This window comes from Dasypus novemcinctus, chromosome 6 (assembly GCF_030445035.2).
Source record: "Dasypus novemcinctus isolate mDasNov1 chromosome 6, mDasNov1.1.hap2, whole genome shotgun sequence".
Lineage (NCBI taxonomy): Eukaryota > Metazoa > Chordata > Mammalia > Cingulata > Dasypodidae > Dasypus > Dasypus novemcinctus.
The window spans coordinates 37,007,034-37,032,590 of record NC_080678.1 but is presented as its reverse complement, the minus strand read 5'-3'; the positions used below and the strand labels follow the sequence as shown (position 1 = coordinate 37,032,590).

The 25,557-nt window shown below is 40.0% G+C and overlaps 1 protein-coding gene across 41 annotated transcripts in view; it reads left to right on the top strand.

The window, feature by feature from the left end:
- The window catches only part of ARMH3 (armadillo like helical domain containing 3), a 242,166-nt gene that overhangs the window by 123,512 nt on the left and 93,097 nt on the right, over window positions 1-25,557 (top strand). For all 41 annotated transcript variants that reach the window (XR_011649010.1, XR_011649011.1, XR_011649009.1 and 38 more), the window contains one exon: window positions 9,016-9,091. Coding sequence is in view for 37 of the 41 variants with exons in the window: in XM_071215701.1 (XP_071071802.1) it covers window positions 9,016-9,091 (76 nt within the window). In the remaining 4 variants the exon portion in view is untranslated. The remainder of the gene's footprint in view (window positions 1-9,015; window positions 9,092-25,557) is intronic.

Here is a 25,557-nt window from a genome sequence, read left to right as displayed (position 1 = left end):
TGGTGAGCTGGCCCACATGCAGTGCTGATGTGTGCAAGGAGTGCTGTGCCATGCAGGGGTGTCCCCCATGTAGGGATATCCCATGCGCAAGGAGTGCACCCCATAAGAGCGAAAAAAGTTCAGCCTGCCCAGGGATGGCACCGCACACACAGAGAACTGACGCAGCAAGATGACGCAACAAAAAGACATAGATTCCTGGTGCCACTGACAAGAATACAAACAGACACAGAAGAACACACAGCGAATGGACAGATTGCAGACAACTGGGGGAGGGGGGATTGGAAGGGGAGAGAAATAAATTAAAAAATAAACCTTTAAAAAAATTCATTTTTATGGCTGAATGATATTCCGTTGTATGGATATACCACATTTTGTTTATCCGTTCATCCATTGATGAATACTTGGATTGTTTCCAGCTTTTAGCTGTTGTGAATAATACTGCCATAAATATTGGTGTACAAATATCCGAGCCCCTGCTTTCAGTTCTTTTGGGTATATATCAAGTATATCAAGAAGTGAGATTGCCAGATCATATGGTAATGCTATTTTCAACCTTCTGAGGAACCACCAATGTCCACAGTTGGCTGTATCATTCTACAGTGCTACCAGCAATGTATAAAAGTTCCTATTTCTCTGCATCCTTGCTAACACTTATTATTTTCTGATATTTTAATAGTAGTCATTTCCCTCATGACAAAAAATGTTAAGCATCTTTTCATGTGCTTATCAGCCATTTGTGTTTCTTCTTTAGAGAAATCTGTTCAAGTCCTTTCCCCCTTTTTTATTTGGTTTGTCTTTTTGTGGTTGAGTGGTAGGAGTTCTTTATATATTCTGGATATTAAATCCATATCAGATATGTGAGTTCCAAGTATTTTCTCCTATTCTGTAGGTTGTCTAGGAGTTTTATGGTTTTAACTTTTATATTTAGGTCCTTGATTGATTTTGAATTGATTTTTCTTTGATATGATGTAGTAGTTCAGTTTCATTCTGTTGCATGTGGATATCCAGTTTTCCCAGCACCATTTGTTGAAGAGACTATTCTTTCCCCATTGAGTGGACTTGACATCCTTGTCGAAAATCAATTGGCCGTACATATGTGGGTTCATTTTTGGCTCTCAGTTACGTTCCATGGTTCTGTCTATCAGCCATTACCAGGCTGATTTGATTATTGTAGCTTTGTAGTAAGTTTTGAAATCAGGAAGTGTATGTTCTCCAACTTTGTTCTTCTTCAAGATGGTTTTCTTTCTGTACCACCTACTTCAATAAAATGAAGCTTTGCTACCATATAGGGTCCTCAAAGCGCCATTCTTCTCTCTTTTATGTTACAGTTTTTGTATTTATTACATCTTCATAAATTAAAGGCTCCCCAGACAATGCTATAATTTTTGCTTACAGATTGACCTAGATATTTTACAGTTCTGTTGCTCTTCCCTTGTTCCTGAAGATCCACATTTCCTTCTCGTTATCATTTCTCTTAAGAATTTCCTTAAGCTTTCCTTTTAGAGCAGGTGACAGATTTCCTTCATTTTTCAAAAAGATTTATTTATTTATTTCCCCACCCCTCGTTGTCTGATCTCTGTGTGCATTTGCTGTGTGTTCTTCTCTGTCTGCTTGTATTCTCACTAGACAGCTCTGGGAACCGATCCTGGGACCTTCTTGAGTGGGAGAGAGGCAATCATTTCCTTGTATCACCTCAGCTCCCTGGTCTGTTACATCTCTTTTTTTTTTTTTTAAAAGATTTATTTATTTATTTAATTTCCCCCCCTCCCTTGGTTGTCTGTTTTCTGTGTCTATTTGCTGCGTCTTGTTTCTTTGTCCGCTTCTGTTGTCGTCAGCGGCACAGGAAGTGTGGGCGGCGTCATTCCTGGGCAGGCTGCTCTTTCTTTTCACGCTGGGCGGCTTTCCTCACGGGCGCACTCCTTGTGCGTGGGGCTCCCCCACGCGGGGGACACCCTTGCGTGGCACGGCACTCCTTGCGCGCATCAGCACTGCGCATGGCCAGCTCCACATGGGTCAAGGAGGCCCGGGGTTTGAACCGCGGACCTCCCATATGGTAGACGGACGCCCTAACCACTGGGCCAAAGTCCGTTTCCCTGTTACATCTCTTATTGTCTCTCCTCTGTGTCTCTTTTTGTTGCGTCATCTTGCTGCACACATTCTCCACGTGTGCCAGCACTCCTGCACAGGACAGCACTCCTGCATGAGCCAGCACTCTGTGCGGGCCAGCACTCTACATGGGCTAGCTCTCTGCTCAGGCCAGCTCACCACATGGGCCAGCTTGCCTTCACTAGGAGGCCCTGGGTATCAAGCCCTGGACCTCCTATGTGGTAGATGGGAGCCCAATTGCTTTAGCCATATCCACTTCACTTCCTTCATTTTTGATGGATTTAAAATTTCGAACTGATAGTTCTTCTTTTAAAGTACTTTAAAGATGTTATTCCCCTTTTTCTGACCTCCATGGTTTCTGAAGATAAATTTGTGGTCATTTGAATCATTGTTTCCTTGTTTGTAATAAGCTCTTTTTTTCCAGCTTCTTTTTCCCTTATCTTTGATTTTTAGCAGTTTGGTTATGATATATGTAGGCATGGTTTTCTCTTTGTCCTGTTGAGATTTGCTGAGCTTCTCAAATGTCACCAAATTTAGAAGTTTTTAGCTCTTCTTTATTCATATATTTTTTCCTGTCTCGATCTCTTTCATTTCTCCTTGAACTGCAATAATACAAATGTTAGGCTTCTTGCTATTGTCCCACAGGTCCCTGACGCTATGTTTATTTTTTTGTAGTAATTTTTCTCTTCATTTTCATATTTAATAATATCTGTTGATCTGTCTTTAGGTTTCTGACTCTTGTGTCTGTCCATTCTAGTATTAAGCCCATCCAGTGAATTTGTTTCTCATAATATATATTTCACTTCTAAATAAGCTGAGTGCCACAATTTTTTCTCCTTTCTAGTCTTGAGTACTTTATTCTCCCACTTACACAGATAAGTGCTTAGTTGAAAACTTAAAGAATCCATCTGCAGGTCTCCAGAGCTGTTCATCGAACTCCCTCCTCTCCAGGGAAGCGGACTTGGCCCAGTGATTAGGGCATCTGTCTACCACATGGGAGGTCCGCGGTTCAAATCCCGGGCCTCCTTGACCCATGTGGAGCTGGCCCATGTGCAGTGCTGATGCACTCAAGGAGTGCCCTGCCACGCAGGGGTGTCCCCTGCTTAGGGGAGCCCCATGCTCAAGGAGTATGCTCTGCAATGAGAGTTGCCCCTCGTACCCGCCCAGGAGTGGCACCACACACGGAGAGCTGACAAAGCAAGATGACGCAACAAAAAGAGACACAGATTCCCAGTGCCACCAAGAATGCCAGCAGACACAGAAGAACACACAGCGAATGGACACAAGAGACCAGACGATGAGGGGGAGGGGAAGAGATAAATAAAATAAATCTTTAAAAAAAAAAATTGAAATAAAAATTTTGCATTTGAATTTGGTAGCTTAGAAAACAATATAGAGAACAGATATGGTTCAAGCAGTTGAATGCCTCCCTCCCACATGGGCGTTCCCAGGTTCAGATTCCAGTACCTTCTGAAGAAAACAAACAACCAGCAGACGACAAGCAAAAAAACCCCAACAAACCAACAAGTTGACAACAAGCAGACTGAGCAGAAGACAAGGGAGCCAGCTCAGGGATGCCAGTGTGGCTCAGTGGTTGAGTGCTGGCTTCCTGTACACAAGGTCAAGGTCCTGAGTTCAACCCCCAGTCCCAGTACCTTAAAAAAAAAAAAAAAAAAAAAAAAAGAAAGACAACAATATAAAAAGCTAAGGCATTTCCAATGGAAGTACAGCTATGAGGTCTAGAGTTGCCTGTTTACCGAGGAACACAGCTGATAGGATGTCACAGAGAAGTAATCGGTGGACAATTAAATAGCTCTCTGAAAGTATGGGGATGGGAAAATTCAACTCAATTCCGTATGTGGTTTAGGTCCCCACCATCAGAGAACTTAGAGTCTAGTGAAAAACCAGTGCACCTAAATAGATTTCAAAATTTAGTTTAAAAAGAAATGTCTGACCTGTTGAAATAATTTTGTTCATTATGTGAATAAATTTGCTCGTACACTGGGTGAAACCTGAATTTAGACTATAGAACTCTAACTTGGAACTATCCCAAGTTTCCCTGCTCTAAATCTCTAAATTAGAAAAGCAGCACTCTAATAGTATGTTTTATTAAGGTTTCCATTTATCTTCTTTTATAAAATTGCATGAATTTATGAAAATGAGACATTGCTAGAACAGATGCACAGCAGCCAGATCCTCCTCATAGCTTTCTTTTCCCCATCACAGCCATAAGCCCTCCCTCTGGTAGAGCTGCTGCTTCTGCTCTTCTTACTAGAGGAATCTTTAATAGTGATTGCCCTATGTAATTTGATCACATATTTCTTAACATACTAGAGCATCTAGGCCCCATTTTCCTTTCTTTCAAAAAGTCTGGGTAAATTTGTTGATTCATTTGGGGGATAGTCTTATTTAAATAGTTTATATAGCATTCATTGTGTGATAGGCACTGATTTAAGAGCTTTATATTTCAGCGTATTTAATTCTCATGAGAATTCATGTAAGTATTGTTAATATTCTCTGGTAAGTGGTAGAAACTGGACTTGGATCCTGATGATAGGCTTCAAAGTTCATATTCTTAAATACTATTCTACATTAAGTACGCACTCTAGAGTCATTCTCTCCAGGTTCAAATCCCAGTTCCATCACTTACAACTTGTATGAATGATCTCAATCACTTGTCTCCTCTGAGTTTCAGTTGCTTCATCTCTGTGCTGCTGTTAGAGATTGAATCATGTACCCCACAAAACGCATGTCAAGGTCCCAAACTCTGGTCTTGTGGGAGTGAACTCCTTTGTAAGTAGGACCTTTGAAGGTGTTATTAGCTAAAGTGTGCCCAAACCAAGTGAAGGTGGGCCTTAATCCAACATGGCTGAAGTCCTTTTAAGCAAAGGAAATTGGAGACAGAAAGAGAAGCTATGGGGAGCAGCCAGAAGCCGGAAATCAACAGAATCCAGCAGAAAAAATAGAAGACAGCAATGTATGTGTTGCCATGATAGATAAGTCAAGGAATCCCAAAGATTGCCATCCAGCCAGAAGATACGAGCCCTGGAAAGAGGCATGCCCATATAGGCACGAGCCCATAAATTCCTGTTGTTAAGCCAAGCCATTATATGGTATTTGTTTTAGCAGTTAGGAGATTTACAGTTTTTGGTACCAGGAAGTAAGGCTAAAAATGTGGAAATAGCTTTGGAATTGGGTAGTGGATAGAGGCTAGATGAATTGTGCGGTGCTTGATAGAAAAAGCTGATTGTTTTGAAGAGAGACTGTAGATAGAAATATGGATGTTAATGCTATTGCTTTTGAGGCCTTAGAAGAAATAATGAATGTGTTATTGGAAACCAGAGGAAAGGCCATCCTTGTTATAAAATTGCAAAATTGTATTCTGATGTTGTATGGAAGGGAGAACTTGAAAGTGATGAACTTCGATACTTAGCTGAGATTTTCAAGCTAACCTTGGAAGGTACAATCTTCCAAAGTTATAGTAAAATGCAAAAAGAAAGAGAAGTTGAGAACTGAACTCTTAACATAAAAAAACCCAGAAATTTATGATTTTGAAAATTCTTAGCCTATTCAGATAGTGTGCTCTGAGATTAGGGCCAAGAGCGGCTTTATCAGAGACCTCCCTGAGCTTTCAGGAAGAGACTCCCCAGAGAACAGAGTTCCATATGAGGGTTTAACTGAACAAACCTTTGCTAAAGAAGGTATGGCTGAACTCCAGCCATTTCAGTAGAAGTCAGGATTGGAGGTACAGTTATCCAGGAAAGGTCTGGAAAGTTCTGTTGTCTGATGGTGGGATCCCCTTGAACTAGCCAACAAGATTTTTGCGATATTTTTGTGAATAGAAACTGCCTAAAAGGGACAGAGAAGGTACGAATTGAAGGTAGAATGACTTCAAAGGCAGAACTATGGAAGCCAAGGTCTGGACTGAAGAGATCTTGTCCCAAGAGAATGAGCCCACTCACGTGTGTGGAAAGGATGGGTTTGCTCCTCCATCTGCCCTGCTGCCTAAAGGGGTGGACTGTGCGCCCCATTGAGGGAAAGTGATGTCACCTCAGTGCTCAGAGAGGGTGGGGCATTGCAGAGAGGGTCTGCCTGTCATCCCAAATGCATGAAGAAGATGGGGCCTATTTCCTGGCCTTTGTGAAGAGACTGGCTGCCATCCAAATACTTAAAGAGGGTGGAGCCTTCACTCCAGTATTCAGGGAGAGCATGGCCCCTGAGCAAGCACTTAGAAGGAGTGGGGGAAGCGGACTTGGCCCAATGGATAGGGCTTCCACCTACCACACGGGTGGTCTGCGGTTCAAACCCCGGGCCTCCTTGACCCGTGTGCAGCTGGCTCATGCACGGTGCTGATGCGCGCAAGGAGTGCTGTGCCACGCAGGGGTGTCCCCTGCATAGGGGAGCCCCACGCGTAAGGAGAGCCGCCCAGCACGAAAGAAAGTGTAGCCTGCCCAAGAATGGCGCTGCACACACGGAGAGCTGACACAACAAGATGGCACAACAAAGAGAAACACAGATTCCCGGTGCTGCTGATAAGGATGGAAGCGGTCACAGAAGAACACACAGCGAATGGACACAGAGAGCAGACAATGGGGGTTGGGGGAGGAAGGAGAGAGAAATAAATGAAAATAAGTCTTAAAAAAAAAAAAAGAAGGGGTAGGATGGCCAGGAGGACAAAATATTGATCCATGAATGACTCTCAGACCTTGAAATCTAATGGAGTTTGCCTTGCTGGTTTTCTGAATTGTCTGTGACCCCTGTTTTCCTTCAGATTTCTCCCCTCTCTAATGGAAATAATTTTCCTAGACCTGTCCAACCATTCTATATTGGAAGCTGATAACTTGTTTTCTAGGTTTCAAAGACCAATCAGAGGAATTTTGTCCCAGGATGGACCACACCCATAACCTGTTTTGATGAGTCTTTTTATTTAGCATTGTTACTGAAATGACTTAGGGCTTTTAGGATGTTGCGATGGAATGAATGTATTTTGCAAGTAGAAGAACATGTCTTTTTGGGATCTGGAATCCCACTGTTGGGGATTGAATCAGGTCCCCCATAAAAGGCATGTTTAGGTCCCAATCCCTGGTCCTGTGTGTGTGAACCCATTTGTAAATAGAACTTTGAAGATGTTAATTAAATTCTGCCCAAACTGAATAAGGGTGGGCCTTAATCCAATATGACTGAAGTCTGCATAAGCAAAGGAAATTAGACACAGAAAGAGAAGCCACAGGGAGCAGCCAGAAGCTGGAAGTCAACAGAACCCTGAAGAAAAAGGGCAAGATGCTGCCACATGCATTGCCATGTGACATAGAAATCAAGGAACACCGAAGATTGCTGACCAGCCAGAAGATACTGATCCTGGAAAGAGGCAAGCCTTCTTTCTATCCCCTGAAACCATGAGCCAATAAATTCCTGTTGTTAAGCCAACCTATTATATGTGTTTTAGTAGCTGGGAGACAATACAGTGTTATGCTGAATATAAACAGACTTAAAAATGGGGTGCAAAACAAGTTTATTGAGCTAAAGTTGCCTTAATGCAGGAACACCATCAAAAGGGGTTTATGCTTGAAGTGGTAAGATGGAGAAGCAGCTTATATGGTTACTTGAAACAAAGGGAAGATGTGGGGAAATGCGGAGAGATAAAGGGACATGGGTTATGATTAGTACATGTGTTCTGTGAACTCTGTGCACCACGGGGACAGTGGACTGTTCGGACAAGGTGTCCATGAGACCCAGTTCATTAACCAGTAAGCAGGAGGTTGGTGTAAGATTGTGGCCATCTGGTGAAGATCAGCACACTTTGCTGGTGTCAGCCTGAGCTCTTTGTTATAGTTTTTCCTCCCATGCTGGTACAGGGATTTGTATCAGCACCACAAAGGATTACTGGTATGTCAACCTGCTTCAGTTAACCTCCGTTTCTTTATAATTCCCTGGATAAAATGGAAGCTCAGGCATATCAAGATGATTAGTAAAATCATTTATCATTCCACCTTCACAACAGGAAGGTAACTTGCATATAACCTAATGTTGTCTAGTGCCTGGCACATCATGAACACTCCAACTGTTGAGCTACTATTAGCTATTCATACATTTAAAAATGTATTTGAGAATGCAGATTTCATAGTAAATAAATAAAAATGTATTTGGTGTGCCCTCCATGTACTTGCTTTTTGGAGCAGCACTTGTGCTGTTTTGTCTCTTTTCTAAAATGGCACAGGTTCTTTGATATGTGGCCTTGAAGTTCTTTGTTGATGGAGGATATGTTCAGTTTTATATTTTCATTCTCTCTTCTCCTGTGCTTATATTTGGAAGAGAGAATTTGGTAGAGAAGGGTAGACAATTCCTGTTGATTTATGTTGTAGGTCACATAATTAAGTCAGAGAAGTGGAAACAGGTTATACCTTGATTGAAGCATAACCATCCTCTATCTGGAAAGGCTGTTTGTCCTGATTGAGATTGTACATTAAAAAATATATATATATATATATATACATGGTGGCAGAGAGGGCACCAAGTTAGCCAGCCAATTCTACTAAATCAACCATAGCCATTATGGAAATGATAAATACGATGGCCAGGTCACCTTCACATCCTAACTTGTGCTTCAGTGTAGATTTTAAATGAGTGCACAAACTAAGTTATGGAACCCTAGTATCAGGAAGAAAAAAATGAGGAGGAGTAGGGTACTTCAGTAGAAAGTGAAAAGTTGGAGGAAAAAATTCCAAGTGATAATAATTGAGCAAATCTTATAAGCCCTTCCATTTACTCTAGATTTAGGATGTTTTTAAATTGAAGATTGACACAGACTCTGTTTGGCTATTGTAATAGTGCTATTCTGAGATGTGTCTTCATTTTTCAAATCTGGGTTTTATACCAGGGGTCTGACCTGTATTCTTTCCTTCCTTACAGTGCTGAGACTTTCTACCAATGCAGGCCAGTGGAAAGAAGCAGCTAGCAAGGTGACCCACGCGTTGGTTAATATCAGGTAAGGAATGAAAATTTACCTCTTTCAGAGTATCCTGGCCCCTGCTGATGGTTACTGTACCTTTATAAGTGGAGTGTATTCAATACCAATACTATTTTAAGCTGTGATGTCTGTGGGAGTAGAAGAAATTGTCATACTTGATCAAAAAAGCAGGGGTGCATAAGACTTTCATTTTATCATATTGAAATAGCGCAAAATACTGCTGTTCTATGAATTTTCTTACCAAGAGATTGTTTCAATCCTTTTTTTAGGTATTTTTGTTTCCAAAGTGTTTCCTGCATATAGGCCACCTGTAAGCTTTTCTCTGAAATATTTTTCTGCTGTTTTCCATGACTTCAATGAATGACTCATGGGGATCTGGAACTTTGACATTTTGCTTTATGTGGATTTTTCTATTTGTAGTGTACACAGGCAAATCAAACTCATGGGGCTAAGTCATTTTAGGCTCTTTATAAAACAGCAAGGCAATTATCAAATGCCATATGTATTGGATAGGATTGTGTCAGAGATGGAGTTGATCACCATTTAAGGAAACACCACTCACTCACGAGAGTGAACTGCTTGTAAATGGAGAGGTAAAAGTATTGTCAGTTTTATGAACCTAAATTTGACTTTTCTTATATTCCTTGCTCCTGTCATGTCTATGAGTTTTCCATTTTCTCAACAGTTACAAACTTTTCTTGCAAACAATTGAAAAACTAACATTGAGAAAAAGAGGCAAACCCAACAGATAGGGAGCTTGATTTAGCTCCAGATGTAAGTTTTGCCAGTTGTTCCCAGTAATAGTAATGTACATTTACAACTTAGTATAGTATTCTAATGCATTATGGAGCTAGGATGTGATGTTTCTGTCTGCATCTTTCTGTCTTTTTTTTTTTTTTTCTTTTCTTTTCTTTAAAGGTAAAACATCCTGTCCCTGCAGTGATTTGCTATGGTGTTTGGAACATCTGTGAACAAAATGAAAAGTGTGAAATGTGTGTGGGGGGAGGGCTGGGGTAAGGGAGCATGGGGGTGAGATGTGCTAAAAAGATTGCATTGAAGTTTGGTCTGCCTTACCTGTCCCCAGAGACATTTTGCTGTAAGCACATTTTTATAAATCTCACAAATAAATGCATATCTGCACCTAGCAGATAAACCAGATACTGTGGTAAGGCCTTATAATAAATGTAATTTTCTGTAATTGTCAGGAACTACAAACTGCCTTTTCCCAAATATCCCTTTGTGACACAAGGGCAGTGTGACAAATGTGTGTGTTTGAGTGAAGCATCAGACTCTGGGCCAGAGTACAAAGTACAGATGGGTATAATTCATGTTGTGTTTATTTATTCATGTATTTACTTAGGCTTTCCAGGCAGCTCCTTTTCATCTGAGGCTTGTTTCAATGATCACATTCCTTTATGCTTGCTTTATCTCCTACCTTGTTACTTTTCCCTTCAGTGGTTTCTGGCTTGGCTGCTGTCCATATTCTTCCCAAGAGACATTAAGCAGCTGGGTCAAGCTCTTGGCCTCTCCCTTTTCTAAATAACCCAGAAAGGACTGGACTAAGCCTTGAACAGGTGTCTATTACTGTGATTGATTCCTTCTCTTTGTAAACCTGTGTCAGGCCTATACCTTCAATTTTACTCCTCAGATTTCTCTGAATTATTATATCACATCATCTTCACTGTTGGTAATGAATTAGATTTGAAGCATGTGCCAAAAGTATCAGAGACCCAGGCAGTTTTCTGAAGAGATTACTGGACAGATTTGTTGAATGCCATTAGCACAGTAAGACAGATCAGGGAGAAATATTGGTGATGCTAAGTCTATAAACTTTGTGTCGCTCTTTCATACACATTTTCTCTAATCATTATCATTTAACCACAACTAGAAAATGGGTAGTATTATATCCTTTTTTAAAAATATACTTTTTACCAATGAGGAAACTGAATCTTAAAGATATTCTGGATTGCTAAAGCTCCCACCATCGTTGAGTGGCAAAGCTGAGAATTGATCACAAATCTGACTCCAAGTCAAGGGCTCTTTCCTTCCCCCCACCATACCTCCTTCTGTGGAGTTGCATCAAAGGCTGTCATGGAGGTAAATAGAAAACTCTGCATGATATATTGAAAGGAGCATGGAAATTTGAGGTAAAGAAACTGGATTTTTAATTTCTGTCTCTACCACTTACTATGTGAACTTGAGCCAGTTATTTAGGTTCTCTAGACCTTTCCTCCATCTGTAAAATGGGGGTAATGATATTAACCATTTCACAGGGGAGTGGTTGTGAGGATATAGAATGTGTAATATATATGAAAGCACTTAGTAAACTATAAATGCTGGTAAGATGTTAGTTTTTTTTTTTTTTTTTAATGTATTTCTCTTCCCTTCCTCCCCCCCAGTTGTCTGTTCTCTGTGTCCATTTGCTGCTTGTTCTTGTTTTTGTCTGCTTCTATTGTTGTCAGCAGCACAGGAATCTGTGTTTCTTTTTGTTGCATCATCTTGCTGCGTCAACTCTCTGTGTGTGCAGTGCCATTCCTGGGCAGGCTGAGCTTTCTTTCGCGCTGGGCGGTTCTCCTTATGGGGCGCACTCCTTGCACGTGGGGCTCCCCTAGGCGGGGGGCACCCCTGCGTGGCACGGCACTCCTTGCGTGCATCAGCACTGCGCGTGGGCTAGCTCCACACAGGTCAAGGAGGCCAGGGGTTTGAACCGCGGATCTCCCATGTGGTAGAAGGACGCCCTATCCACTGGGCCAAGTCCGCTTCCGAAGATGTTAGTTTTTATCTCCAAGTCCCATAATATTTCTTACATGAGGTTGGAGGTTTAGCAGTTTGAGCCATCCTTAGAATGTTTCCTAAGTATCTCTTCATTTTTAACTTCTACAAAAGATATTTACTCTTAACCTTAAAAAATCCTTTGCTTTTCTTTGTAGGTGGACCTTGATGTCTCTGGGGGAGGGTGGACCAGAGAGTTTTCATTTTTGTTGTTCAGATTCAGTAGTCTTTTGGTAGAAGGGAAAACGGTAGCGTATTAGTCAACCAAAAGGATGGTGATGCAAAGTACCAGAAATCTTTTGGCTTTTATAAAGGTATTTATTTGGGGTAGAAGCTTACAGTCACAAGACCCTAAAGAGTCCACCTTAAGGTACCATAAGAAGTACTTCCTCATCCAATATCATTTGCCATGTATTGAAGCAGGATGGTGAGTGATGTCTATGAGGGTTCAGCCTGCCTTCTTCTCTCAAGGCTCTATGGTCCCAGCTTCTTCCGATCACAGCCGTGGGCTGGCATAAGGCTTTTCTCTTTCCCCAGGGTTCATTTCTTTCTGGATTCAACTGCTCTGTTCTCTTCACATGGTCAGCTGTAAATTTTCAGGCTCATCTCTCTTCCCATGGCCACAGGGTCCTCTGTCTATTTTCTCTGTATATCTACTTTTGTGTGAGAGTCTTTTATTAGCCCAAGGGGCTGGGACTCAATGCTGAGTCGCACTGTAATGACATGATTGAATCAAAGCCCTAATCTTAACATAATTTAATCAGATGGCTGAGCTGAATCTATACAATCAAAGAAACAGACCAGTTTACAAACATAATCAGTATCTCTTTTGGAATTCATAAATAATATCAAATTGTCTTAGACGGTATGCCTAAGAAATTTGCATACCTTTGGGCCAAGAGTGATGAGTGCTGCCTTATGCTCCTTCACCTCTCTCTAAGAGCTTGTGTTGTACATTCATGACACTGTTAACCTTGGGTGGTTTAGCAAACCAGAGTCTGTGTCAGAAAATCTGACCTGCAGGTCTTCCAGGACATTCTGTGGGATAGTTAATTATTGGCCACTAAGTTGATTATCAAGGATAGAGCATGAAAAGCTTAGCAGTAAAAATTGTAATATTATGCAGCATTTACTTTGCTGTGTATGAATTCTGCCATTTATGAAGACTATTTCTGTTGATTTGACACTTGGAAAGGATTTCTAAGGCCCAGTGAACAAACTTTTAGCCACCTCTCCTGTAGCATGTTCTTTAAAGTCATGGGAAGGGATTGGGTTGTATGTGAAATTTTCAGACATCTGGCAGTTGGGAAGTTCTCCCACTGTGGCTTTCCAGATGATGATGGCTACAAATTGTGTATGTATTTACTGCCCTAACTTAGTGTTACCTCAGAGAGGCTTCAAACTTTTCTGTTTTGGGGGGCTTAGATTGTGACAGTAAAAACGTAAAAGTACTTCCACATGCTTGGAGGTCTAAATTTGCTCAAGTGTCAGTCTCTTTACTTTTCACTTGTCTTTCGTGACTTAGTCATGCCCGTTCTTTAATTGTCAAAGTTATTTGTGTTTAAAAAATTGTTTCTCTCTTCCTGTTTGATACTTCCGTGAGATTCTTAAAAATGCTGGTGCTTAGGAACTATTTTTATTAGAATACTTGATGTCACCAACAAACAGGGCCTTATGTTTTTTTCCTTCCCACAAGAGGGTGTTCTATTGCTTTGCCACAAGAAGCATAAAATGCCACACCTTTATGATTCCTGCTGCAGGTCTAATTATTGCTTCACATACCTTCACAGATCTAATGTGCCACAAAGGGAAAATACTCTGAGGGACCATGTGCAGGCCTAGAAGGAAAACATTTGGAAAGTTTTGCTTGGAGATGTCTATGCTAAATATTTCCTGCCACCATTCAGCAGGCTAATCCTGTGAGGTCCTATACATTAGCAAAGATGACTGCTGACTGTTACTAACCTAATTTGTCCAAAGAGCAAAAGAAAAATTTTAGAATTTGACCTTCATCTAATCAAACAATTTTCAGGGTAAATATATTGAGGCCTTTAATGAATCTCTTCAAGTTAACATCTTAATATTTTTCATTTAATGAGCATTTTGTTAGCATCAAGTTCAAAATCTTACACGGTGCTTATAGAAAGAAATAGTGGCTTAATCACTGCAAATAGGCTTTTCCTGATCCATAATTTTTCTTAAGGTAGATAGTTTTAACTTAGTGATTAATGTATTAATTTTCCCCTTCATTTGGAATGCATTAAGCTGATGTTTAGTTTTTCTTCAGGAATGATGTTTTAGATATTGCAATGATTAGTTAAAATGAGAATTTAGTTCATCTCTTTGTAAGTCTTGTACTTATTTACTCAGTGATTTTGCCACCTACCCCCTATTTGATCCAAGGGAGGGTGGGACGGAGGAAAGAAAAAAGAGAAGTAAAGCTTTAAGTATATAGCTCTGCTGGGGAGGCTAAGAAACAAGAATAGGTCTCAGCAGCTTCTGGATAAGGGGTTCATTCAGTATAAATACCATTAGGAACAGGCTGTGTATGGAATTCTGAAAGTCAAGGAAAATGGCCCTCAGGCAGTAATTGAGGAGAGTAGGCATTGATCCTCACTGTTGATGGGTGTAGTTATGGTTAGGAAGGGAATGTGAAGTCTCAGTCAGCTGAGTCTCCCTAACTCCCCTTGCCCACGTACCTATTTGGGCTATGATAATAGCCACAGTTTTCTGACCGAAATAGATACTGGAAGTTGAGAGGAGGAACAATTTGACCTCCAAGCACTTCTCCTGAAGGATACAACTTTGTCTACTGAAAAATAAATATGGACTAAAGTGATTAAGGATAGGAGCAGAGATATTGGGCTGATGACTCCAGTAGCAGGCCATACATGAACATAACCTTCTATTCCATGTATCCACTCTCAGGTAGCAAGTAGGCTCAAATACCCCTAAGTTAGAATTTATCAGTAACCACCTTTCATTAATGACCTGTTAACCAGTAATGACCTATTAATCAGACCTTGCTGATCTTCCATTACAGGGAATGAAAAGCATGCAGGTTAAAACAAAGCACCAAAATGAGGCTGCTGTATTTTTTTTTTTTTAAGATTTATTTTTTATTTATTTCTCTTCCCTTTACCCCCCCTCAAGTCATCTGCTCTCTGTGTCCATTTGCTGTGCATTCTTCTGTGACCGCTTCTATCCTTATCAGTGGCATCGGAAATCTTGTGTTTCTTTTTGTTGCGTCATCTTGCTGTGTCAGCTCTCCATGTGTGCAGCGCCATTCTTGGGCAGGCTGCACTTTTCTTTTGCGCTGGGCGGCTCTCCTTATGGGGTGCATGTAGGGCTCCCCTATGCAGGGGACACCCCTGCGTGGGGGACACTCCTTGTGCGCATCAGCACTGCGCATGGGCCAGCTGCACACGGGTCAAGGAGGCCCGGGATTTGAACTGCGGACCTCCCATGTGGTAGACAGACGCCCTATCCACTGGGCCAAGTCCGCTTCCCCATTTTTTTTTTTAAGATTTATTTTATTTCTCTCCCCTCCCCACCCCCTTCGTGTCTATTCACTGTGTGTTCTGTTGTCTGCTTGCATTCTCCACGGCACTGGGAATCTGTGTCTCTTCGTTGCATCATCTTATTATGTCAGCTTTCTGTGTGTGTGGCACCAGGGCGGCTCAATGCGGGGTGCACTCTTTGCTCGTGGGGCTCCCCTACGCAGGGAACACCCCTACTTGGTGTGGCATTCCTTGAGCACAGCAGAACTGTGTGTGGGCCAGCTCACCACAGGGGTCAGGAGGCCCTGGGTTTGAACCTTGGAACTCTCATGTGGTAGGCAGACACCCTATCCATTGGGTCAAATCTGCTTCCCTATATTTTAACTTTAGATACATAAATTTCCTTAGTGAGAGATTTTCCCACATGTGGGTGTTAAACACATTCTAGATCCTGTCTTTATTCATTAGTGAGCTAATAGCCCACAGCTATTTCTTCTACTGTACTCAAAACGTGAGTAGTCAGAACTCAGTGAATCTTTTTTTTTTTTTTTTTTTAAAGATTTATTTTTATTTATTTAATTCCCCTCCTCTCCCCCGGTTGTCTGTCTTCTGTGTCTTTTTGCTGCGTCTTGTTTCTTTGTCCGCTTCTGTTGTCATCAGCGGCACGGGAAGTGTGGGCGGCGCCGTTCCTCGGCATGCTGCTCCCTCCTTCGCGCTGGGCGGCTCTCCTTATGGGTGCACTCCTTGCACGTGGGGCTCCCCTACGCGGGGGACACCCCTGTGTGGCACAGCACTCCTTGCGCGCATCAGCATGGGCCAGCTCCACACGGGTCAAGGAGGCCCGGGGCTTGAACCGCGGGCCTCCCATGTGGTAGACGGACGCCCTAACCACTGGGCCAAAGTCCGTTTCCCAGAACTCAGTGAATCTTGATGCCTACATGGTAAGCTTTATATAGCAAAGTAAGAGTCCAGGCACAAAAGTGACAGGACTTTTTATTAGCGAATAGTTGTTTTGTGAATTAGTATGTAGTTATTTTGAGAGAAGGACACAGTCCTTTACTGTGGGATGGGTGAAGAAGTTGTTAGGTGTGTTCTTTTATGTCTGGAATCAGTTTTGGTTTGTGGAAGATGTTCTGTCTCCTGTCTTTTGCATCTCATTTTCTTTCAGGAAGGTAGGGGCTCCTAACGGTGGCCTGTTTTTATTGCCTCAGAACAGAGACTATTTCTGGAGGATGGCTCTTAGGAGAAAAGGAGTCATACTTAAGCCCAGCCTTCTATCCTGCATCAAACTGTTGGACTGTAAAATAGAAGGAGCGCCTTAGTGAGTTTCAGGTGCAAGCTCTGAGTGTGTCAATGGAGGCCTCTTAGTTTGTAGGGCTTCACTCTTTATAAAGTCTAGGATTACAAAGGAATATGAAAAGACAACTTGAGGAATATTTTGTCATTGTGAGTTATAGTTTTGGCAAATAATTAGTCTTTTTGCTTGTTAATTACACTGACTTTTTTTTCTTACTTTGTTAATGTGCGGTGTCAAAAGTTGAGCTCTTTGGAGTGCCTGTGAGGGACTCACTACCTTTGTAACTGTGCCTGTGTCAGTGGAAGAGCTGCTTCCTGGTGACTAGAGGTAGCTAAGAGTTCTGATTATTGAGGTAAATTGGAAGGGCAGACAGTTTCTAAGCAGACAGTTGCAGAGCACTAGAGAAGAATGGATAATTGGCAGTTTCCTCCAGAATGTTTAACCTCTTGTTCCCAGATCTGTAAGTGACTGACCCCAATGTGGCAGGAGAGCAAATTCTCTCTTTCCTTTTTAGGTCTGCAGACCCACACTATTCTTAGTTTCTGTAAATAATATATTTATACAGCAAAAACCTCTGTTTGTACTTGTCTCATTAGTAACTGATTGGATCTCCTACCTATAATTTTATAGTGTGGTAAATTAACTTTAGGTTTTAAACTTAGCATTAACTTTTTATGGGTGTCTGAGATGAGCCCTCTGATGGATGTCCCTTATTCTGCTAATCCTTTTTTTTTTTTTTCCTGCTGATCTTTTAATCAGCAGGACCCACCATATGCTATTTCCATTTTCTTAGATAAGTATCAAGAACTTGGGAAGGGAGAAAATAAATGAGAGAGAGCAAGTGTGGTGTGTTTGTTAGATATACACAAAACACACAAAAGAGAACAAAAACAAATCCAGAAACCTTAAGTCCTTCTTTGGGATCCTTTCTTTACAGGCAGGAGGTTTAAGGAACATTTCTTTATTCTTCTGTCACTGTTTCCTTATCTTTACAACTGTTTGTAAATGCTAGGAGTTGAGAGCCAGAGGGGCAGTCAAGGCGATATAGAACTTCTCTGCTAGCAGATTAGGAAGAAAGGTATTTCCAATTGATTTATATAATGGGTTCATGAGAATGGGAAGGCTTTAGAGTCTATAGTATTCTAAACCTTGTCATTCCTGGGATTTTGCTCTTTCCCAGCCACCCCTCCCCGGTCTTTGGCTCTCTAGAGGTGGGCTGCTTTTTCTGCTGTTCCCTAATTATTATTGACCTTGAAATAAAGAAAAAAATTTGTTTTCATCTGAGAAAAGGTTGTTTTTTTTTTTTGGAAAGGAAAACTTGCTAGTTAATGTGGACATACAATAATGGCTCACTTTACAGAATACTGGTTTCTAATTGTATCTTATATAAAACCTAGCCACAGATGGAATACTGGTTTCTAATTGTATCTTATATAAAATCTAGACACAAATGGAATCATTAGGCATAGCCCAGATCCCTAATTCCTTTTTCCATTTTCCGTCCTATATCTAGAAGTTCATTTTAAACTGTGGGCAGTTCTTTATCTTATCCCTTATTTTTCTCTCTCTCTCTATATATCTTTCTCATAAATCAGACTGAGGGGAGCAGGTATACCTCAGTGGTTTGTGCACCTGCTTCCCAGGTACGAGGTCCCAGGTTCAGTCCCTGGTACCACCGAAAATAAATAAATGAACACTATCAACCACCTTGACTTACTTAAAGAAAAATTTTTTAAAAATCAGACTGGAACTCTGGTTACACAACTCAAGAATGCTAACCATGTTGAAAAGTAGACTGTTAATCAGGTAATGGAAGGAAGAAGTCATTACTATATTATCGTCCTACCAGCAAACCTAAACAGGCATCTCTTCAGCAGATGCAATTTTAGGTTTTTCCGAATTGTGAACAAGAAGAGAAATGGGGAAACGGACTTGGCCCAGTGGTTAGCGCGTCCGTCTACCACATGGGAGGTCCGCGGTTCAAGCCCCGGGCCTCCTTGACCGGTGTGGAGCTGGCCCATGCGCAGTGCTGATGCGCGCAAGGGGTGCCCTGCCACGCAGGGGTGTCCCCCGCGTAGGGGAGCCCCACGCGCAAGGAGAGCCGCCCAGCGCGAAAGAAAGTGCAGCCTGCCCAGGAATGGCGCCGCCCACACTTCCCCGTGCTGCTAACGACAACAGAAGCAGACAAAGAAACAAGACGCAGCAAATAGACACAGAGAACAGACAACCGGGGGAGGGGGGGAATTAAATAAATAAATCTTTAAAAAAAAAAAAAAAAAAGAAGAGAAATGTTCTTGGCTCCATAGGTGCCTACTTAGTCCAAATTCCCTGACCACGGAGCAAGTTTATACCAGAATGGTTAAAGGTGTTAAACCTCCTCCTTCCTATTAGACTTTGACCTTTCAGATTAACAGTACCAGTATCACAGAACCATAAAGGACTTAAGAGGTATCTACTCCAGTCTTTTTCCCAAAGCATAATCTCATTTGTTGGGGGAAATATCCACCTTCTGCTTGATCACTTAGTGATTTATTACTTATTACTGTAGGCTACAGACTTTTTAAAAATTTGTGTTCTGTATTTATAGTTATTGTGTGGGGGTTTTTTGTTTTTTTTTTTTGCCTTAAAAAAATTAGAGTTGTGGTTTTACAGAAGAATCGTGGAGAAAATACAGAGTTCACATATACATCCCTTCCCCCCCACAATTTTCCCTATTATTAATATTTTGTATTAGTGTGATACCTTTATTATAATGATAAAACAACATTATAATTATACTATTAACTGTACTGCATAGTTTACATTAGGGTCCACTCTTTGTGTTGTACAGTTTCATGGGTTTTTTTTTTCATAATTGTAGCTTATATACAACCTAAAATTTTCCATTTTGTCCACTTTCAGGTGTACATTTCAGTGGCGTTAATTACAGTCACATTATTGTTCCTCCATCATCATCAACCATTACCAAAATTTTCCATCACCCCAGAAACTCCATACTAATTAAGCATTTACTCCCCATGCCCTATCCCCACCAGGCCTCTGGTAACCTATTTTCTAGTTTCTGACTATGAAATTGCATATTCTAATTATTTCACAGATTATTTCAATTTTTTAAATGATAGGAATCTCTTCGTTATGTTAGGATCTTCCTTCTAACTGGAACCACCTATTGATTCTTTTTCTCCTTTCAGGTACAACTCCAAAAAATATACTTTGCCTTTTATATGTTAATTTCTTAACATATCTGAAGGGTATATAATACTATCCTTTTATAGGCAAAACATCCTTTGGTTGGTCATTTGTTTTTCATATACCATGGGTTTTTTGTTTGTTTAAATTAAAAATATTTTCTCTTTATAAGAGAAGTTTTGAATTTATAGAACCATGCATAAAATACAGGATTCCCATATATCACCCTGTTATTAACACCTTGCTTTGGTATGGGACATTTGTTATAATTGATTGTAGCACATTTTTATAATTGTACTATTAATTATACTCCATGTTTTAACTTAGGGTTTATTGTTTGTGTAATGTAGTTGCATGGATTTTTTAAAAAAAATTTATTCTCTTACCCTCTGTACAATTGAACATTTCCTTTTTTAATCACATTCAATTATATATTTCAGTGCTGTTAATTACATTCACAGTGTTGCACTACTGTCACCACAATCCATTACCAAAACATTTCCATCTTTCCAAATAGGAATCTGACTTATGTTAGCCTTAATCTCCCATTCTCTATCCCCACCCTGTCCTCTGGTAACCTATATTCTAGATTTGACTCTGTGAATTTGCTTGTTCTGATTGTTCCAAATCAATGAGATGATGCAATATTTACCCTTTTGTGTCTGGCTTATTTCACTCAATATGATGTCTTCAGGATTTATGCATGTTTTTGTATGTATCCAGACTTCATTCCTTTTTATGGCTGAATAATATTCCATTGTGTGTCTTTTAGTTTTCCAAAGGGGTGCCGATACAAATTACCAGAAATGTGTTGACTTTTATAAAATATTTATTTGGGTTAAAAGCTTACAGTTCCAAGGCCGTGAAAAGTCCAGTTCAAGGCACCATAAGAGGTGCTTTCTCACCAACTCAGCTGCCACATGTTGAAGAAAGATGGCGGTCGATCCTGCCTGATCTCTACCTTCCCCTCCAGGTTCTTACCACAGGGCCTCTTCTCTCAGGCCCAACAGGTCTGCTTTTTTCCCAATTTCAATTGTAGGCTCTCAGGTAGATGACTTTTCTCTCCCTGGGGCCATAGCTCCTTAAGCTTCTCCTTTGAGTCACATGGCAGCACCAAATATGGCGGCACTGTCTTTTCCAGTGTGTCCCCAGCAAAAGGGCAGAGACGCAAACTGAGTCAGACCTTACTGATGTAGTCCAATTAAATAAGGGTCTCACAGCCACAGTAGTGGACCAACCCACAAACATATTCTTTCTCTTTTTGGGGTTTATAAAATAATTTCAAACTGCCACAGTGTGTATATACCACATTTTATTTATCCATTTATTGATTGATAGTTTGCTTCCATCTTTTAGCTATTGTGAATAATACTGTACTACATATGAACAGTGGTGTGCAGATATCTGTTCAAGCCCTTGCTTTCCATTTTTTTGGGTATATACCTATTAGTGGAATTGCTGGGTCATATGATCGTTCTATACTTAGCTTTCTGAGGAACCATCAAGCTGTCTTCCACAGTGGCTGTACCATTGCACATCGTCACCAGCAGTGAATGAGTGTTCCTATTCTCTACATCATCTCCAACACTTATTTTCTGTTTTTTTTTTTTTTTTTTAATATAACAGCCATTCTAATGGGTGTGAAATGGTATTTCATTGTTGTTTTGATTTGCATTTCCCTGATGGCTAATGATATTGGCCATCTTTTCATGTGTTTTCTGGCCATTTGTATATATATGTCTTTGGAGAGATACCTGTTCAAGTCTTTTGCCCTTTTTAAATTGTCTTTTTGTTGTTGAGTAGAAGAATGTCTTTATATATTCTGGATAATTAAACCTTCATCAGGTAATGTGACCACAAATATTTTCTGCTTTAGTGTAGGTGGTTGTTTTACTTTCATGATAAAGCCCTTTGATGCACAAAAGTTTTTTAATTTTAGTGAGGTCTCATTTATTTTTCTTTTGTTGTTGTGCTTTAGGTGTAAAATCTAAGAAACCATTACCTGACACAAGGTGTCCTGAAAATGCTTCCCTACATTTTCTTGTAGGAGTTTGATAGTTCTGGCTCTTATATTTAGGTCTTTGATCCATTTTGAGTTGATTTTTTTAAAAGGTGTGAGGTAAGGCATACAGCATGGTTTTGGAATATACTGTGACATGCTTTGGACGTTTCCTAACTTCTCATATTACCTCTTAATATATAGTGTTTGGATGTGCTTTGCACCAAATAGGCATTTAGTAAATGTTTGAGTGATTTGAATGACACCTTGAACTGGATCCAGGTATAATCTGACAAGCTATTCCAGGAAGACTTTTAGTACCTATGATATGGAAACATTTATTTGCAAGTCTCTATTTGGATTAGATTTTTTAGCAGTCTGAATGGCATTGTTGGTTCATAACAAGCTTGCATCCCACTAAAACCTTCAGGTTTGTTAAAGTGACCTGCTGTCAAGCCAACTCTCTCTTCCATCTTATTCTTGGTGGTGTTTTGTTTCTTTTTGTGGTAGTGTTTTAATATTTTTTTGTTACCTGCTCATTGTAAAAAAGTTAATGCATTAAAGAAGAAAGAACAAAGTAAAGCAAAATCGTCTAAAATCCCATCATCCAGAGATAGCTACTATTGCCATTTTGGTTAATCTATTAAACAAGTCCAAATAACTTGGGGGGGGGGGGGAAGGGTAGCTGACTTTTTATCCTTATTAAAATGTATCTTGTTTCAACCCATCATTACCTTTTATGAGGATATGTTTTAAATCCTGATTATGTCATTCTCTATATTGGTTATCTTTTGCAGCTATGTATCATCAGTACATTTGATAATATACCTTTTTAATCTTTGTCCACATGCTTTGATCTGATCCTAGTGCTGCTACTGATTTGGCAGATGATTTGGGACTAATCCCTTCCCTTTCTGGGCTTTGGCTGCTTTTACTGTATAAAATGACCTTGAAGACTGAAAAAATTCCTTAAGAAATAACTGCAAAGCTTTCTGTAAAGATAAATATTTTAAGGAAATGATTGTGGGTGGGATCATCATCCAGGGCCAAACTAGAAAAATAAGAATAGAAATCCGGGGAAAACAACCTTCATAGAATGGCTCAAGTCCTCTAGCCTCCTACTTTCCCAAAACCACAGCAGAGGACTTCACTAGTTGGGGAATTAAAAAAACAAAAGACAAAAAATTTTTGCAAGCATTAATTCTTATTTGAGTAATTAGTGAGAACATGCCTGTTTACTGGTAAAAAGGCAGCTTTGGAGTAAGGTTGGGTAGGAGAGCTTTAGTGAGAAAAAAGATTCTCTTTACTATTTTCTCTTTTAATTAGTAGTAAGCTTGGTGGTCACAATAAAGGCTCTTCTGAGTTTGGGGTCCTTAGGGAGAGAAAAGTATGAAACTCATTGCTGCTTGCTAGTTCTCCCCTAAACAAACCTTACCTTGTGCATTATATTTCCTGTGGGTTCTTAAAGAAGGTGTGCCATAATCTGAAACTAAGGCAGCATTTTAAGCAGGCAATTAATGATATGGTAAGAATTTTTAGCTCCAGTAGATTAATTGTTAAATGAATTATGTCTGCGTTTTACTGTCATTTTATCAGCCTAATTATAAATATAGTGTTACATAGTGGAAGATAATAATAAAGCTAAAGAATTATGTGTAATCAGATTTCAGAAATACCTAACTCTGAGGAAAGATTTTCTTTTTAAATTGTCTCTTGCTGTACATTTTATGTAGCTTTTGATTAATTTTACCTTGATTATACATTTTTCCCTGGGGCCCAGATATTGTGTGTGCTCTTGCAAAGTGGGCTTCTGTTGTAAGAGGTTTAATGAGCTTTTTTGGTTCTAATTGGTTTCTATATAATTTCTTTTAAAACAAAAATAACAAGTGAGTGAGTGGGATGTCAAACATAGGGCATGCTAATGCATTTTCACTGCTCTGCACACCAAAGAACATTAATTTCTTATTCATTTGACACCATTTTCATATGATAAAAATCCTTAACCTTATGGAAGCTCCAGAGACAGTTGGTTCCCATTGGTCTCTCCTCTATTGCATTCACCTTGGTGATACCACTGAAAGGGAACAGGAGTGACTGTCCATAGTGGGTGCTCATTCTAGGTGGCAAGAGGCAGATTTCTGACCATGGTTTTTATTGTACCTGATCTCTCTTGTGGGATGATTTACTATCCCACTTGGATAAGAATGGATTAAAATCTGCTCCCTTTACCCATTTAATCTGAACTAAGCTATTTTTTAAAAAATATAAAATATTTGATACTTTTTTAAAAAGTTTCATTATTTCCCCCCATCCCCTTGTTTTTTGCACTTGCTGTGTCTTTTCGTCATCTTTGTTTCTTTAGGAGGCTCCAGGAACTGAACCTGGGACCTCTGATGTGGGAAGGAGGTGCCTGAGCACTTGAGCCACCTCTCTTTCCTGTTTTGCTGTGTTTTTCATTATGCTTTTTCTCCTGTGTCTCTTCTTGTGCCATCTTGTTGCATCAGCTTGCCACTCCTGCCCATTGCTGTCTTGTTCGTCTTCTTTAGGAGGTACTGGAACCTCTGCTCTCTGCTTTGTTGTGTCTTTCATGTATTTCTTCATGTGTCTTTTATGTCATCTTGTTGCGTGAGCTTGCTGTGCCTATCTGTCATGCTAGCTCACTGTCTTCTTTAGGAGGTACTGGAAAACTGAACCACGGACCTCCCATGTGGTAGGTGGGAGCTCAATCACTTGAGCCACATCTGCTTCCCTAATACATTTAAAGAGTGCATATTAATTATATGTGTTATAATGCTTGGTGATAAAATGAACATGTATGAACCACTTACCTTAAAAAATAGAATTTTACCAACTCACTGAAGTACTATTTTGTTTCTTTTTAATTAATGTGTTATTTAGAGATGGTAAAATGTACAAAATTTTATGTGTATAATTGAAAGCTTTTTGCATGTGCATGGACCTGCGTATCACCAACTAGATCAAGACATAGAACATTTCTACCATCTCATAGTTACCTCATGTCTCCCTTTAAAATCATAAGCCTGTTTCCCCAAACTATGCACTTTTCTAACTTCTCTCACCATAAATTAGTTTTGCCTGTTCTTGAACTTCATGTAAATGGAAAAATAAATACTTTTTCTTTTAGGTCTGGCTTCTTTCTCTCAATATACGGTTTTTGAGATTTATCTACATTGAAGTGTGAATCAGTGGTTCATTTCTCTTTATTTCTGAGCAATATTTCATTGCATAAATATACTATAGTTTGTTTATTCATTCTCCCTATTTTAAATTTTTTTTAATTTTGGTAACATATACATAACACAAAATTTCCCAGTTTACTTTTTTTTTTTTTAGGAGGTACTGGGGTTTGAACCCAGGACCTCATACATGGGAAGGAGGTGGTCAACCACTGAGCTACACCTGCTCCCCTGTTTGTTTATTTTTAATTATGGCATTTATTTGCAAATTTTGCTCCAACTTCTTTTTACCTACTCTGAAACAGGAAACATTGCTACTAGCAAAGCGGTACTTATTTTGTTCTCATTAAGGCAAAAATAAATTTAAAGCAACATTCAACATTTTATCATTAATTGTACTTTTTTTTCCCCCCAGGAGGTACTGGGTATTGAACCCAGGACCTCATACATGTGAAGCATGCTCTCAAGCACTGAGCTATACCCACTCCAATGAACTGTTTTTTTAAATGAAAGAAATCTACTTAGTAGTA